Here is a 15,642-nt window from a genome sequence, read left to right on the forward strand (position 1 = left end):
TCCTGAGGACAGGGCAGGAAAACTTCCCTGCGTCTTGGCAGAAGGACTTGCTTTGGGCATGCTTTTCAGTCCCTGTCTCCTTATTTTCCTGTGCTGGCAAGCGTGATGTCGGTCACTGGGATGTGTTCAATGACAGGCAAGGCCTGGCCAGCTGGAAAGAAATCCTTTGGCTTTGCTTAAATGCTTATATCTTGGGGCTGAGGAGAGAAGTCTATGGTCTGTTATTATCTATAGGCTTTTAAGAGCAGAAAGAATGCTTGCCCAGGGAGGTGGTGGAATCAGTGCTGTGGCCCACGTTCAGCAGAGGCATCGCCCTGTGGCTTCAACCTGACACAAGAGGAAAACACTTGGGTCGCAGGTTTCAATTAAATGAGCGGAATGTAGAAGTTGATGGTATTCTATGAAAACTCAATAAACCTTGAGAACAGCATCAGGGCTGATATCTGTAATTTAAAATAATGGATATCAAGAAATTGTTTCTCATTTATCTTTGCTGCCGAGTTTCAGAGGCACCAAAGAGACTTCATTAGATTTTTTTTTTTCTTTTAAATAGCTCCATCTATCTCAATCAATGATGGGTTCTAGAGGTGGCTGACTATTATGTTTAATAATACACAGGATGGAAAAAAAGTCCCCATCCTCTCACAGTTTCTGACATATGTGGAAAGGATGTATGAAATCACTTCTTGGTGGTAGATAGAAATAGGCTTTAAAAAAAAAAAAAACAACCACAACAACAACAAACAAAAGAACCCACAATCCCATTATGCAAGATAAATGTGTTTTTGTTGCAATTTGTGATCTGTAGGCAGAATATTTAAATCCTTGTTTTACGCAGACTGAAGTTGCAATAGAAGAAATTACTTTGGAAACCCGGGTTTAAGCAAACACTGCTCCCTAAGTGTGCCTTGATGTCATTCCACGAGCACTGTGCTGGGAAGCAGCCCCAGGAGACCTGGGCTAGGCTGGGCCTGGAGGGATTGCTTAAGAGAAGTTTGGTCACTTTTGGAGCACTGACAACCAGTGTTATCCATCTGTAATCTCCCTTGTTTCCCCCCATCCCTCTGCGGGTGCCCAAGGCCCCGTCAGATGTTGTATGAGGACAGTGGGCTCAGCATCACCACCAGCTGCCCGACCTGATTTTTGGGGATGAAGCACAGAGGAGCTGTGAAACTGCAAAGAGAGGGGGAAAAAAGAGTTTGTGAAAAGAGCCTGTGGAATAATTCCTCCTGGAGAGGACTGAGGTGGCAGTTTCTGTGCATAAATGGAAAGAAGCTTTTCAATTGCCATTAGCATATGGAGGACTTGAGATTGTTTATTGCTCCTGTACGTATGCAGCATTCCAAGCCCCTCAGTGGAGGATGAGGATAGGAGAAGCAAGGCTTACAGCTTCATGGGTGATCTGGATGTGGTGAGGAGGTGGATGATGGTGAGCTTGTGCAGTGTAACACTTGTGCAGTGTAATGCTGTGGATCAGGAGTTGGACTCGATCCTTATGAGTTCCTTCCAACTTGGGACATCCTGTGATGCTGGTAGGATGCATGCAAGTGTGATGATTATTGAAACACTCATGAAACACCAGACAGGAAAAGTACTATATAGGGGATCTCTGGAGATTTTGCTCTATTAGACCCAAGATGCATCATCTGGTGCAAATATGAAGGCTGGCAGAGTATCTGAAGATGCTACTGAATAATTTCTGTTTTTTTGGCAAGAATTAATGTGCAGTTGCAGAAGCAGGGAGAGAGGAGTGAATGTGGTGGCAATTAAGGAGTTAACCGAGTGCAGACTCAGGCAGATGCGAGGTCTGGTCATGCATTAGCACAGTTAACATCGGGCAATTAAGTGCTCCAGATAAGTGCAAAAAGATTAGAGCCCTCTGATAATTCACACCAATAGTTTACCTGAAATGGGATAATCAGACATGATCTTCATTTCCAAGTTACAGCCTGCCTGAAATGGGGTAATTGAATGTGATATTCATGAGTTATTCTGTTCTTAACAGGAGTAAGTAATAAGCCCCATGGCATCTCTCTTACAGGGATCTTAGATACGGTGTTTTCTATCAGAGCTTATTTCTTTCAGTTCACTCCTAAGAAGAATCCCATCTCCTTCACTTATGTAGTTGTATTTCACCTTCTAGCAGCTGTGTGGATCTGCACTGACAGTGAGTTCTAAGCAGGCTCTGCGTGCTGCCATGTACAACTACAGTGTTTGCAGTGTACGTTGTGCAGCTAATTCAACTTTCAAGGTTTTAGGTATTCTATTCTTGTGTTGTTAAAAGTGTGAACCCGATCTTCAGTGGGGTGATCCAAGGAAGTCCTGAAACACCAGAAAGGGTCAGGTTCTGTTTTGAGAAGGTAAAGGTGTCATTGGTTCCTTGGCAGGGCTGGGGCAGGAGGGTATCTACCATTCGTTAGGAGGTAATGAGTTATTATATGCACTTTGAAAATGAACTCTCTGTTCATACTGGACTTCTCAGGCATGTTATTCTCTGAGATTCCATTCACTCACTTCGAGCACAACTGAGAATAGTTTCCAAAGGTTACAGCCACTCCTGGGATCTATAATTCTGGCGTGGTTGTGTACAAGGAATAAGTGAATCTTGGCATTTTAGCATTCAGATGCTTGGGAGCATCAGTTTCTGTGTTCAGGTGGGACATGATGGATCTCTAGACCTGCAGGAACAGGCGGTGTGCTCATACTAAAGGTTGCTTAAGTGTGAGCTCCAAGCATGTCAGTGCTCCTTGGAAATAGGGGCTCTCAGTTACGCATGCTGGGCACTTGGAAGCTTACATTTTGCATGTGTGGGCTTTTTTTTACATGGGTTTGGGTAAGAAACAGAGTGCAAAATGATGGAGGTGGCCTAGCATAGCAAAGCTTCCCATGGGCTGCTGGTCCCTGGTGGATGCTCCAGGCTGTGAGGATGCCCTGCAAGCAGAGCTCCCATGTGCAAAAACGTGGTGCCCACAAACCTCTGTTTAGCTGTCCTTTTGTTTGCTGTGGAATTGCAACATCTTGAGTCAATACTTGAGCTGGGTACACTGCGTTAACTACTGTCACATCTCATAAAGTGATCATTAATCAGTAATCATTGGCCATGTTTGTAATTTTTTTCTACACTAATGGTTCCTAATAATCATATCAGAGATGCAAGCATGTCACTAAAACTTGCAAAGTGAATTCATCTTTTTCATGCTAGTGTTTCCAAGTACTGCTCTGGAATTCTCTATGAAAATATTTAGCAAAGCAACTGATTTTTGAAACAAAGACTGCTGAATGGAATCAATAGCCTGAGAGCGTACCAGTCCATCTTGCTGGGATCCCCCATGGATGATGCCTTTCAAATGCTCTTCCATCCTTCCTGGTGATGAAACCCAGTCTGCAGTGCCCTGAAGCTCTACCAAAGCCACCACCATTACTTGTTACCATGTTTGGCTCATTTTGGGTGGGGAACTGTTCCATAACTTGCAGTTCATGTCTGCATGTGTGCACTGATGGACGCAGCTTTCTTTTGGATGGCTTACCAAAACTTTTTGAGATGATAATGATGCTTTTTTGAAGTAACAATTTTAGGCTAAGGTAATGTTTCAAATCTCTTATTCATATATAAATACTATTTATTTTGAGTGACATTTGTGATTTTGGAAATGAAATTCCGAGGGGAGCATCCAGAGCTCTCCTGCTCCCCACCATGGTGCTGTGACTCAGTGCTTCTGGGGACATGTACATCCCTGAGCAGGAAGGATTCCATGCAGTGAGGATCCTTGAGCTCTTCTGGAAAGGATAAGAAAGGAGGGGAAGTAATAGTATTAAAATCTAGAAATATTTACTTTACTTGCATAGGAGTTCTTAAGTATTACTTCTGTAGGGAGTGGGACAAAAGGAATATAGAAAACCCAAAGAGATTGCAGGATTATAACTGCTTTGTGCCATCAGGTGGGACCAGTCTGTCCTCCATTTGCTCGCTTCTCTAAGCATTTGCTCAGGTTTTACTTGGCTGTCTCTAATCATTCTATTTTCCTGTTTCACCTCAGGCTTCCTAGAAAACCTGGGTTTTCTGTCCCCTAAAGGTCACAGACTCCACAGCTCAGCAATGCTGATTTTTGTTGCACAGCCTTCTGCTCCATTAGCGCAGTCCATAGGTTGTTTCTAATCCCCAGAATTGATTTATTTAATCCTTGTAGGTGCCATTTGTTACGCGTTATTCGCAGCGTTTATTCACAGCACAAACAGATGGTCAACGAAACCAATTAACCTTTCCCGATCTCTCTTTCAGGCTTTCCACGTTCTCAGAGTCTACGGACAAATGAACACAAACCACTGGGAGATGCCCTGCCAGACAGAGATGAATAGGACGGCCGGCGGGCGCGCGCTGCTGGGCACAGCCCCAGGCTCAGCGCTCAGAAGGACTGCTGCTGACCCACCAGGTAGGAGAACAGAGCTGCTAAGGCGTGGAGTGATGGAAGTCAGCCTGTTTGCTTATTTAATGCCGTGGGGGATAGAAGACATAGCAGCTTGGTCTCTTTCCTGGTTTGTTTTCAGGATTTTGGGGATATAAGGAGTGTATTTTGAGGTTAAAGGAAAGGACAGACCGTGTTCTGGTTGTTTCGCAGCCCGTTAGTTGTTGTTGGAGCACTGGAGCCATTGGATGGACGTGTGTGTTGTCCTTTTGTGAAATCCTAAACAACACGAACTGAAGGGACTCACCTCAGTACAGCAGGACCGTGCTGGGGCTCAGGATGGGATTTCTGAGTTTTAGTTTCAGCGGGATTTCCTGATCTTACCCAGCAGATAGGATGTTGCATGGCGAGATGTGATGGTTTTCTCAATAAAAGCTACGTGTGTGCAGTGACTGCAGTGATTGCCTGTGCTTGCTGCTACCTGCTTATCCCATTGGGGTTTGGCTTGTGGTAAGCTGAGCTATGGCTGCCCCAAGGGGAATGCAGCAGGCACACGTCTCCCAGTGTCTTACCCCAGGTTCTCCTTTTGCACAGATTTACAGAAGCAATATGTTTGGACATTTCATAGCTAATATAGCAGAGTTGTTTCAGAGGAAAAAAAAAAAGAACTTGCTGCAGGTGAACGGCATGAACAAAAGCCTAGCTGCCAGATGGGAAGTTGTATTTATTATTTCTACAAGTTCTTTTCCCTTTGTTTCCTCTCCCTGTTAGATGAGCTGGCTCTGCCCAGGGATAGATGGTACAGATATTCCTTTCCCGTCCTGCCCTGTGCTTTGGTGGCTGGTTGTGTGTTGGAGCTCGGTGGCTCGGGCTCTGCCCAGGGATAGATGGCTGAGCCAGAAGGTTGAGTCCCTCAGCTGAAGTGCAAGGCATCATAGTTAAATCAAAGTCTCTGCATTTTGGGCCCCTTTCTATGGCAGAAAAGAAGCAAAGATTCAATAAGAAGCGCAAGTGTATTCTGCCAATCTGAGTCTGTTTGTTTGTTTCTGAAGAGAAAAATCTGTAAAAACAATATTTTTTTTCTACTGGATTTTCAAGTGGTAGAAAGATGCTCTTGTGTCAGACGGGATCTTAGCAATGCTGTGTGGAAAGGATCTGTATAACAGAAAGGGATGTTTGAGGGCTTCCTTGCATTCTGGCTGTGTGGGCAGCCTCTGGGATCCCAACTGGGGCAGAAATCAGTGCCACAGCCCCATGCTCCTGGGATGGTCCTTCCTATTCCATGGCCTTCCAAAAATGGGCCCTTCTGAAGTGAAGGTTATTCCAATTTAAATGTCATTGCTTGGATATGTTCAATTACAGATGGTCCTGTAGTTTTTCACAAATATAAAAATTACCATTTGAGAAGGAGTTCTTAAAATCCCATTATCCTCCACACTAAAACAGATGAAGAAAATCTAGGGTTGAAAGTTTAATGCTGCTTATAAAGCAAGAGTGAAGGCTTCCATTAGATGGGAGAGAGACACTCGGTGGTCTCATGGGATGAGGGTCCAGGTAAGGTGTTCGTCTGCTCTTGTATGACATGGAAATATTGAGTATTTACTGTAAAAACAATCAGCATCAGAAAGACTGGTTTGAGCCACTGATATGATTTTGCTTAAAAGCCTCAGGTACGATGCCACTTCTAATTGTATTTAATTTTGAAAGAGTCATTGAGTTGGTCATGCTGTGATACACTGCTTCAAATCTTCCTTAAACTCCCACGTCTGGGAGGGCTGAAGGGAAGGAAGTGACTTCCCTACGTGCCTTTTTCCAAAAACAGGAGCAACGTTCCCTCTCCTTCAAGCAGAAGGGCATTTATGGCTGATAATGTATTTCATTTCCCAAACCTTAAGATCAGAGGCTGAAGTTTAATTTTAAACTAGACATTCTCTGATTAAAATTTAAAATTTAATAGAGCTCTGTATGTGTCCAGCCATAGAGAGAGTGGTACTCAACATCCAGCTGGTTGCTCCATCTGTTAGAGCATACCCGTGTAACTGTTTGCAAGCCTGTGTGGGAAACAGCAAGGATGGGTTTTTGCAGAAAAGAGATCCTGAGATGCATTGCGGAAGCTGGTGAGGATGCTTCTGGATGGGAAGAAGTTCTTGGTATGGTTTATGTACCTGATCTGCTGTGGTTTTCTGATGATGTGAAAGAAAGGATTGAACTGGGTTTCCTGGTTGGGTTTAGGAGACTCTGAGTTTGATAAAGGATGAAATCTGTAGTCCATTCACAGGTGGACAGATTATCTGTATTGCAGTTTTGCCAGCTTGGTGATATCCCTATGGATGGAAGCAACTCCTCGTTCTCTCACTAGATGCTACCACATGCCCAGTAGGTGATATGAGCAAAAGCTGTCAGTGTTGGTGAGCAGTGCTTTGAGCCCATCTCTGTAGCAGGTTAAAAAACAAATCATGAGTTGTCCTTCTTCTGCCCTGGGCATCCTGTTGGGTACAGTTCTCCCCACCCTCAGTGGAAATGGAGCCTGAGCAGTGCCTGCAGAGCCAGAAAGCAGCGTGCCAGTGCTGGAACAGTTCTATAAGTAATCCCAAATTTAACTTCAGACAGTAAATTTCTTAATTCCCTTCATGAACAGTTTCCTGCAGGAGTTAATTACATTTTAAAGTGATGATTGATTATCCTGATGTGGTTGAAACCATTGCAATTAAATGTAAGAGCAGTCAGAACATTAAGAGCAGTATTAATATGCAAAATGTTCAAATAACTTTTTTCCCTGCTCCCTCTTGAAGCATTTCTATACCTATGTGTGTTTAGCTCCTTTTTTTATGGCAGGTAATTAGCAAGCTGGTTAACTTGACAAACACAGTGACTTTTTATATGATGGTGGTTGGGAGGTAATATTGAAATAGCTTGGGTTGAATGTTTCTTATGGGTTAAATCTAAGCTGCACAACTCAAATATTTTAGTGGCTCTAAAGCAAGCTGCATTTTCTTCTGTAGTTTTACCCACTTGGAATTGTGGATTTGCAGCTATTGATTTTCCCAAGAAAATAAATATTTCGGGAAGTATCTCCTTAAATTGAGAGTTAGATCTCTTCATTCTGTGTTTTAAATCAGTCTTTGATGGCTGTGTGGAAAACTCTTCCGCTCCCTCTTGCTGATTTATGACTGGAGGAGACTTAAAATCATTTGAACATTCGAGATGAGTTCATCTTTTAGCACAAGGAATCTTTTCATAAACAAATACTGTCTTTAACGTCAAAGATGAGCTAGAAGAAATTATCTCAGTTCCATTGAACTCCATCAGATTATTCCAGCAGGGAGTATGGCAGACACATTCAGCAGAATCCTATGTGAGACTCAGTTAATGCACGAGTCTTTTTTGAAGTAAAATCCAGTGGTGTGTCCACAAGTTACATAAACTCTTCTGTTTTTATCTGTTGAAAGATTTACTAATTGTTCTGCCTAATGGTGCCTAGCAGGCTCTGGAGAAGTGGTCTAATTTCCTGCTTCGTGTCATTTTATACAGTTTTTTATTTTAACTTTCCTTGCTGTCAAAAACTCCCCAAACATCCATTAGTTTCATTTGCTATCCAGATAATGAATTAATTTCTTATTTTTTTCCCTGTCGTTGTGCTCACTGCAGATTTAATTAAGAATAAATAATCTCTTGGTGCTGCCTTTTTTTTTTTTTTTTTTTTTTTAATTTTTCTTTAACTGTTGCTCAGGGAAATAATGGGGTCATCATCCCTGGGGATTTCCAAGAGAAGGGTGGCTATGGCACTGAGGTCGGTGGTGATGGTGGTGGTGGGTCGGTGGTTAGACTTGGTGAACTTAGTGGTCTTTTCCAACCGTAATGATTCTATCCAATGCCCAAATCCTTTATTAGGCCCCAAAATAAACTCCAAGGGCAACAGCCTTCCAGTCTGCTTCTGTCCCTTTGGAAAAGGCACAGGGGCACAGTTTGTATCAGTAGTCATTGCACCTACTGATGTGAGTCTGAAAAGCAAGGGCCGTAAGCACACATCTGTTAGTTAACAGCTACTCCCATGAACATCACCTCACAAGAAAACTGCATAACTGCCAAGATGATTTATGGTTTTCTATTGCTAAGCTCCCAGTCAGATAATTTTTCAGCGTCCTTCCTGTGATTCTGTCCGCTTTTCTGCAGCGCTGTGGAAGACAGAATTAAAATTTAGAATTCAGATAGATCCTTCACTTTGGGAAATGATTTCTTTGGGAAGGGGACATCAGGGGTGTAGAAGGGAAGGTCTGAGATTTTCCTGGTGGGAACTTTGTCAGCATGTCAAGTGCTGAAGCTCCGTCTTATGTGCTTTTGCACTCCGCTTTCTAAGCTCTCATTATTTTACAGAGCACTGACTCTTCTGAATATTTGATTAATGAAAATTGGCCTTTTGCATGGGTGCGTAGTGCAATATTTCATGTTTTGTATTAGGCGCTGTAGTGAACCCAGCAATTCTGCAGAGATAGAGAGAGATTATGCAGCACAATGATAAAGTATGAAAGGTGATGTGAAGTTCACTAGAGGATGAAAAAAAGAAACCATAAGCCAACGTCTCTGGGTTTTACAACTTTCTAATATAGCAACTGCTCTGCATTGCAATTCTGCTATACAAGTGCTGCAGAAGCACTGAAATATCACATTGAATGAGACAAATTTGCCTTAGGATAAGACTAGAATTTATTTACCTTTGCATAAGCATTTACTGATGTACAGATAAAGCCCACAGGAGAGCTGCTTGGTGTTAATGCAATGGGTGAGCAGCAAGTTCCTGATGCAACAACAGTGGCTGGGATGGATGGGGATCCTTTTGCTATCCTTTTCCCTCCTTAGAAATCAGAAAATGCCTGGCTTAGGTAAAATACACATATAAATCACTGCAAATGTGTGCAGTGTTTATGGTGCTAATTTGTTGCACTGGATTTATCTCCTGCCTGGAGAGAGGGAGAAGGTTTGCTACGATGCCCTCAATGGCTGCTGTTTCCCGCTTTATATCACTTGCTGTCATTTTCTTTTTTTATTCATTTGGAAGACTGTGTGTGAAAGTGGAGTTTGTACCAACATGTTGCAGTGCAGATAAAAATAACTTTGGTGGTTGTCCAGATTTCCTTCCGTTTGCTGGAGGAGCAGAGAGCTTCCTCCCAGAGGACAGGTTAATTGGATGTCTGCCTAATGGTGCAAGCTCATCTCAAGTTTTAAAATGAGTGCTGTGAAGGACTTAGCAAGGCAGGAGATATAGGATCATGTGTGATTGTAGATTCTTGAACTGCAAATTGTCCCACGTTTCTAAATGGTTTGGGTTGCTTCTGGAAAGAGTTTTAAGAGATGTGACCTCCTACAAAATCTGCTGTGATTTGGAGAACCGTGGTCCTTGTATTTGTGTTTTCCACATTTGTTGTCCTTGCATTTATCTTTGCTCTGTAAAGTGGAAGAACAAACTTCTGGATGAGCTGTGGTTGTGCCAACCCGTAGAGGAGGAGTCCCAAAGTTGGGTGACCCAAGCTGCAGGCTCACTGCCAAGGTTGGCCACCAGCTTTTCTCTTTGTGTACTCATGTATTTGAGCAGCACTTTGCAAAAATGGCTTAGCTCTGTGTTTAGGACAGGGTCAAAGGAAGCAGAATGCTGATTAGCTGTGCTGGTGCAAGCGGTGATGGGCATGGGGCAAGGTTGCAGGAAGGCCAACCCACCTGCAGTGCTTGCACTGCAGTTTTTAGACAACTGTGAGCGAGCTTTGATTTTAAATACCTCTGGACAAATTAACATCTAAACCTGGGTTATGTTCAGACCTTGTTCTTTGAGATAATATTCCTGAGGCCAGCAAGATAGCACAACTACTAAGATATTATCAGGTTAAAACGTTTTCCCTTGAACCCTCAGTATGAATTTATTCAGACTTTTCTCATTAGTATTCATCCATGTAACCTCTGTTGTCGCTCATCAAAGGTTACATTTCCCATCTCTGCCCAATTGCTCTTGTCCCCGTCCAAGACCTCTGAGCCCCTGTATTTTTTAACAAGCACTGAATTCTGAGCACAGCGTCGGCTGTGCCTGTCCTATCTAACTCATGCCACTGCTGGAACTTCTTGTGCTTAGTTCAGGCCTTGTAAATGACAAGCCAACAGCAACATAAGCTTTTGTAGCTGAGCAATCCACTGGAGTTTCTTGCTGGCAATGCTTGTTTTTTCTAAGGTTCTACACTGCAGCAAATGGTGAATACTGGAGTGTTTTGGTTACAAGGGGCTTGGGGAGAGAAATAATCTTGAGAAGGTAGTCAGGGACAGGTTGGTGGCAAGTGACTGCAGTAGAAGGTGATCTACAAAAGCAGGGACAGATGGATGCGTGTGTTCAGCTGCCGAGGACTTGACAGGGAGCTGGGAAGACTTTAAACTGGTTTACTGACACGTTGCAGGTATTCAGGTCTAGCTGATTCCTTTGGCATGGGTTTCTTTTTATTTTTGTCTCTCTTGGAAGCTGGCTGGCTGGAAGAGGGAGACACCAGAAAACGAGCACCAGAAAATCCACGTAGGAAGGCACCCCAGGAAAGCCAGCATCTGAGGGTTTGTTTTTCCTAGGATTATGTTTTCTTTGCTGGGTGCAGGAGGTGAGCAGTCATGCAGGTGCTGTGCCCAGTGGCCATGGAGAGGCTGAGCCAGGTTGGGTCGTGCTCCAGCATCTACAGAGGCAGGAGGGCTGCAGACAGTGGGAATCTTTTGGCAGCTGCAGGCATGTGGAGAGAACCCTGCTGTCTCACGTGGCTGGAAAGATAAAGCAGGAAAAAGTGTTCCTCCCCATCCACTCAATTTCTTTTAGTACAGGTAAAATAGTCAGTTTAATCTGAATGCAAGTAGGGCATTCAAGTTAATTATGAAATTAAAACATTTTAGGAAATAATGAATTTGCACACGATAACTACAACTTGTTTAAAGGTCGCTGGGTAAGGACTGCTTAAAAATCTATTAAAGATCTTGCTTCTGCAAAACTAAGTGATCAAATTGTTTGCTCACTCAGTCGCAAACTTCCCTGAGTTACTGAGATTTATCTGTAGGTAAAAGGAGGCAGGAGAGTCTTGCCAATGAATTTCACTTTACTTTAAAAGCGAAATTCAGTGCTAATGTGGAAGCTGATGATTCAGCCTTGATTGGGATCATAGTGGTGACACTGGATTTTATCTCATGAGGTGTTAAGGATGTATTATAAGCAATCTGCTCTGCTGCTGGTGTTGGTTTGTGTAATGTGTTGCTTGATTCCTTGTGGCCGTGTCTGAGTTGTGGCAGAACTGCACAGGGGCTTTTTGTACCTTCTGCTATCAGATCTGCCTCCTGTCTCATCCATGTTGCCCTGGCACTGAAAGGTCTCTGCTGGGGCAGTCCTGTCTGCTCCTTTCCTCCATGCTGTATCTGGGTACTTCTCGTGTTTGTGAAAGCTGTCAGTGAAGCTAAAGCTTCCATTGGAGAAGTGAAGAGCTGGAGCTGGGTTGCCGGGGAGAAGGAGATCCCATTTAACACGAGGACTGTCACTAAAGCTACCTCTATGGTAGGAAGAGAAGAGAAAGCACCATTTGGGTATTGGGTACCCAATCTAGGATTGATTCCAAGTGTTAATGCTCTTAATGTAACTGTATTAGGTCAGGGAATTCCCAATAAGCACCATTCCTACCTCTGCCAGCCCGCTGTGCCTCCTGCTGGCCGGGGCTGTGCTCTGTGCCCCCTCCCTCCATCGCTGTGCATCAGAGGAGAGGGGCAAGCAGGGACATGGGCTCTGGCATTATGAGAAATTCAAACCCATGACATCTGAGTGACTTCCAATTTTTTCACAATTGGCTGCTATTATCCTTGCTCCTCTGGCTGAATGAACCAACACAATTTTATTAAATTAGCCATTTGTTATGTCTCTTGTACACCATGGAAAGCAATTTTAGAGACTAATGACTGCAAGGCCCCTCACAATAGCAGGCGTGAACTCTCCCTGTCACAGCTGGTCCTGCTGGGGATAGTATCAGCAACACTGGCAATGAGTGGGAAGAGAAGATAGAACATGGGTGACATGCAGCTTCTGCCCTCATTGGACAGAGAGCATTTGAACCCAGGTCAGAAACATGTTAGAGGGGAGATAACCCTCTGCTCGAGGCCAGACCTCAAAAGACATGATTATTTTTTCCATCTTGTGCTTCTGTGCAGGGTCACTGGGCCAATCGCAACTAGAAAAAGGTATTTGGCAACTCCAGTAGGTGATGTGTGACTTCTGTATCCTGTTAGAAAGGTAACACAGAGCTGGAGTTCAGAGTGTGAGGAAGATATTCCCCCCCTGTCCTCTCACTGGTGGAATAATGCTCCTGAACAGAGGAAATTAGGAATTGAAAATAGGAAAAAAACAACAAACAAAAGCATGCGAGAGAAGGTATGGTAAATGATGTGCCAGAGTCATGAAATGTTGTTCCTTGAGGAGATGTGCACATGCAGGACTGGAGGAGATGGCAGCGGACAGGCAGCATCTGTGTCCCTGGCTCTTAGTTGCTTTAATGCAGAGCTTGGACCCCTGCTGCGAGGGTTGTGTGGCTGTAGCAATGCCATTGCCCCCTCCCAGGTGCCACTTCTGTGACACCCCTGTATTGTCCTTTTTTCTTTCCCAAAAGCTTCCAGGGATGGTAGCTCTAAAACAACACCGTACCCTGGGTCCTGTCTCTGCAAATACATGGAGCTGAAAGCATACTCCTTCCAGAAGGTCACTGGGTTCCCCTTCTACAGAGGCACCGGGATATTTATGGGGCACCTGCAGCATTTCTGTCAAGATCCTTTCTCCTAATATATGCATTAGAGTTTTTGAGCTCGGTGTGCAAGAAAGATTATAAAGCCTGCACAATAAATCTGCTCGTATTAATTCAATGACTCTCTTGTGCAAAGCCTTTTTACTGCTACAGGTACTGAGTAAACACAAGGCAAAGTCAAAGCAGAATGATATTTTGGAACAACTCGTGGGCGATGCGTAGTGCTAAGGAAACTCAGGCAGACAACCTCGGAGATAAACCACAGGAGACATTCAGCTGGAAATAAATAAAATAACTGGTCCTTCTCCTATGAGCTCAGCAGAGGATGTCAGGCAGTGCTTCGGGAGGCCTGCTAAGCTGCTTCCAATAGAGGACAGTGTTGCACAGCCACGATGGCTTCTTATGAATCAGGATTCAAAATCCAGAGTCATAAAATTATCTAGCTTTAAAACAAACAAACAAACAAAAAACTTCTGACCCAATGGGCTGGGCTATACTGTTTTGTTAAATTCTTTCTGTTGCAGTGTTTGACCCCAACCCCTGTGAATCCATTGCAGATGCTGCGGGCTTTCACTGTTTTTTTCTGACTCAAATACCTGGGTGTGTGAGATCACCACAAATGATATTTGGAACAAAAGGGTTTTCCAGAATGGAAGTACATAAATTAGTTCTAGGTTGCTGATTTCTGAGCTAATTTGAGTGCCTGTGATTCTGTGACATGAACAGCATCCTCTTAGGACCACAGGTTAATCCTGCTGCTGGGAATCTTCCTGTCTGTCCTAAAGCGAGTTGTTCTGAACGTCAACTAGCAAATAGGTGCTCTTTTTGGAAGAGGTTCTTGCAGCATCTTCTCACCCTTAACCAATTGGGATAGAGACTTGTCTGAGCCTTCGGTCACCGCCAGTTACCTGGGGAGAAGCTGATAGCATCCCTGTGTAATCAGAAAAAGCTTTTCTTTCCATGGCTCCAGACTGACCTGTTTGACCACACTATCAGAAAACTGGGGAAAACATCTTGGGATACTGCCAAGAAACACCAAAAGCAACAAGGCCCTTCTTATTGCATTGCGAGTTTACGCTTTATTGGTGAATTAATAGGAATAACTGAGCTGTGTTAGTGGTTAACTGGGAACGATATATTAACAGCAGTATTAGGAAATGTGGAGTGACAGGAGACTTGTAAGAGTGGCAAAATGAGATACAGTACTCATCCCTTGTGCAAAATCTCTTTTATTATTAAAGACATTGGGCTAACCAGGGATAGATTTAATACTTCAACACTATTTTTATTGGATAATTAGCAGTGAGCAATCCCAACCTGGGGACAAGGACAGAAACCTGTGGAAAATCAAGGATGTCGTGAAAGGATGTGGAAGAGAAAGAAGATGGGTAACAAGTTGGGCTTTCACTTCTTTATGCCATTGCCCTATCTGCAGAGCTTTGTTGGAGTGCGTGGAGGTGCACGTGGTGGGCAAGGATGTGGGATGGCCACAAAATGTGCCCTTCTGGGCCACTCTGTTGACTCTGAATATTTTGTCAGCCACCACTCTGTGCACTACCAGTTCTGTTGCAAGGAAGAGCAGAAGATGAGCCCATTGTGTAACGATGGCGGTCCTCCTGTTAGCTTTCCACACAAACACAGGTGGTGAGGATGATAACTGTGAGGCATCCTTTCTAAAGAACCGGAATAAGACTTAAAAGCTGGGATGTGATGTTTTCAAAGGCTCTGGGGATGTTAAGTGTTGACGAAGGGCAGGCGGGATGCCGGTGTTCTGGGGGGGTTGAAATGTGAACCACACTTCCTTAGGCTAATTGTGCAGAAAAAGAGCACAGTGCTGCAGATTTCTCTGCAAAATAGTGCGATTGTGCAGCAGCACTAACATTTATTGACTACGGAGTCTGCTTATTTCCCCCCATTTTTTATTATCAGCAAAACTTTAATTACAGCTTACCTACCACCTTCTGCCTACATTTACAATGCAATAAATTTTCTTTCTCCCTATGCAATCTGCATCTCAAACAGTGCGGTGCTCCGGCGATGGACGTTATTGATTCCTTGAAGGAATTATAACGGCATTTGTTCCAAGGAAAAAGGAACACACAGGCTTGCACACATACACGTCAGGTATTAAAATGCCCCCTCTCTCCCCCAGCAGCCAGTTGTCTGCTTTTTATTGAGTAACACAACTGCAGGTTAGAAACTCAGTATGAGTATTTTAAAGTGATTGATGGGAGCAGAAACAGGAGTTCTGACCAAATTTGATTCATGACTTCTCCAAAAAGAGAAACAGCTTTCTCTTTCTCTGTTTATTCCCACATTCTCCTGTGTTTTAAGACTATTTGAAGCTGGAGAAGATGTTTGTTTAATGATTTTAAGTGTATGTGAAAATAATCTGTACTGTTTAATTGATTTTCTGTTTGAATATCAGGAACAGATGTGACTGAACAGTG

The 15,642-nt window shown here is 43.6% G+C and overlaps 1 protein-coding gene across 4 annotated transcripts in view; it reads left to right on the top strand.

The window, feature by feature from the left end:
- The window catches only part of LOC149915934 (uncharacterized), a 68,422-nt gene extending 54,890 nt beyond the window's left edge, over positions 1-13,532 (top strand). For all 4 annotated transcript variants that reach the window (XR_016471334.1, XR_016471335.1, XM_090150830.1 and 1 more), the window contains 2 exons: positions 4,280-4,430; positions 13,061-13,532. Coding sequence is in view for 2 of the 4 variants with exons in the window: in XM_090150830.1 (XP_090006956.1) it covers positions 4,280-4,430; positions 13,061-13,230 (321 nt within the window). In the remaining 2 variants the exon portion in view is untranslated. The remainder of the gene's footprint in view (positions 1-4,279; positions 4,431-13,060) is intronic.
- The last annotated feature ends 2,110 nt before the right edge of the window (positions 13,533-15,642 follow it).

The sequence above is a fragment of the Phasianus colchicus genome, chromosome 15 (assembly GCF_987193195.1).
Source record: "Phasianus colchicus chromosome 15, bPhaCol1.hap1.1, whole genome shotgun sequence".
Lineage (NCBI taxonomy): Eukaryota > Metazoa > Chordata > Aves > Galliformes > Phasianidae > Phasianus > Phasianus colchicus.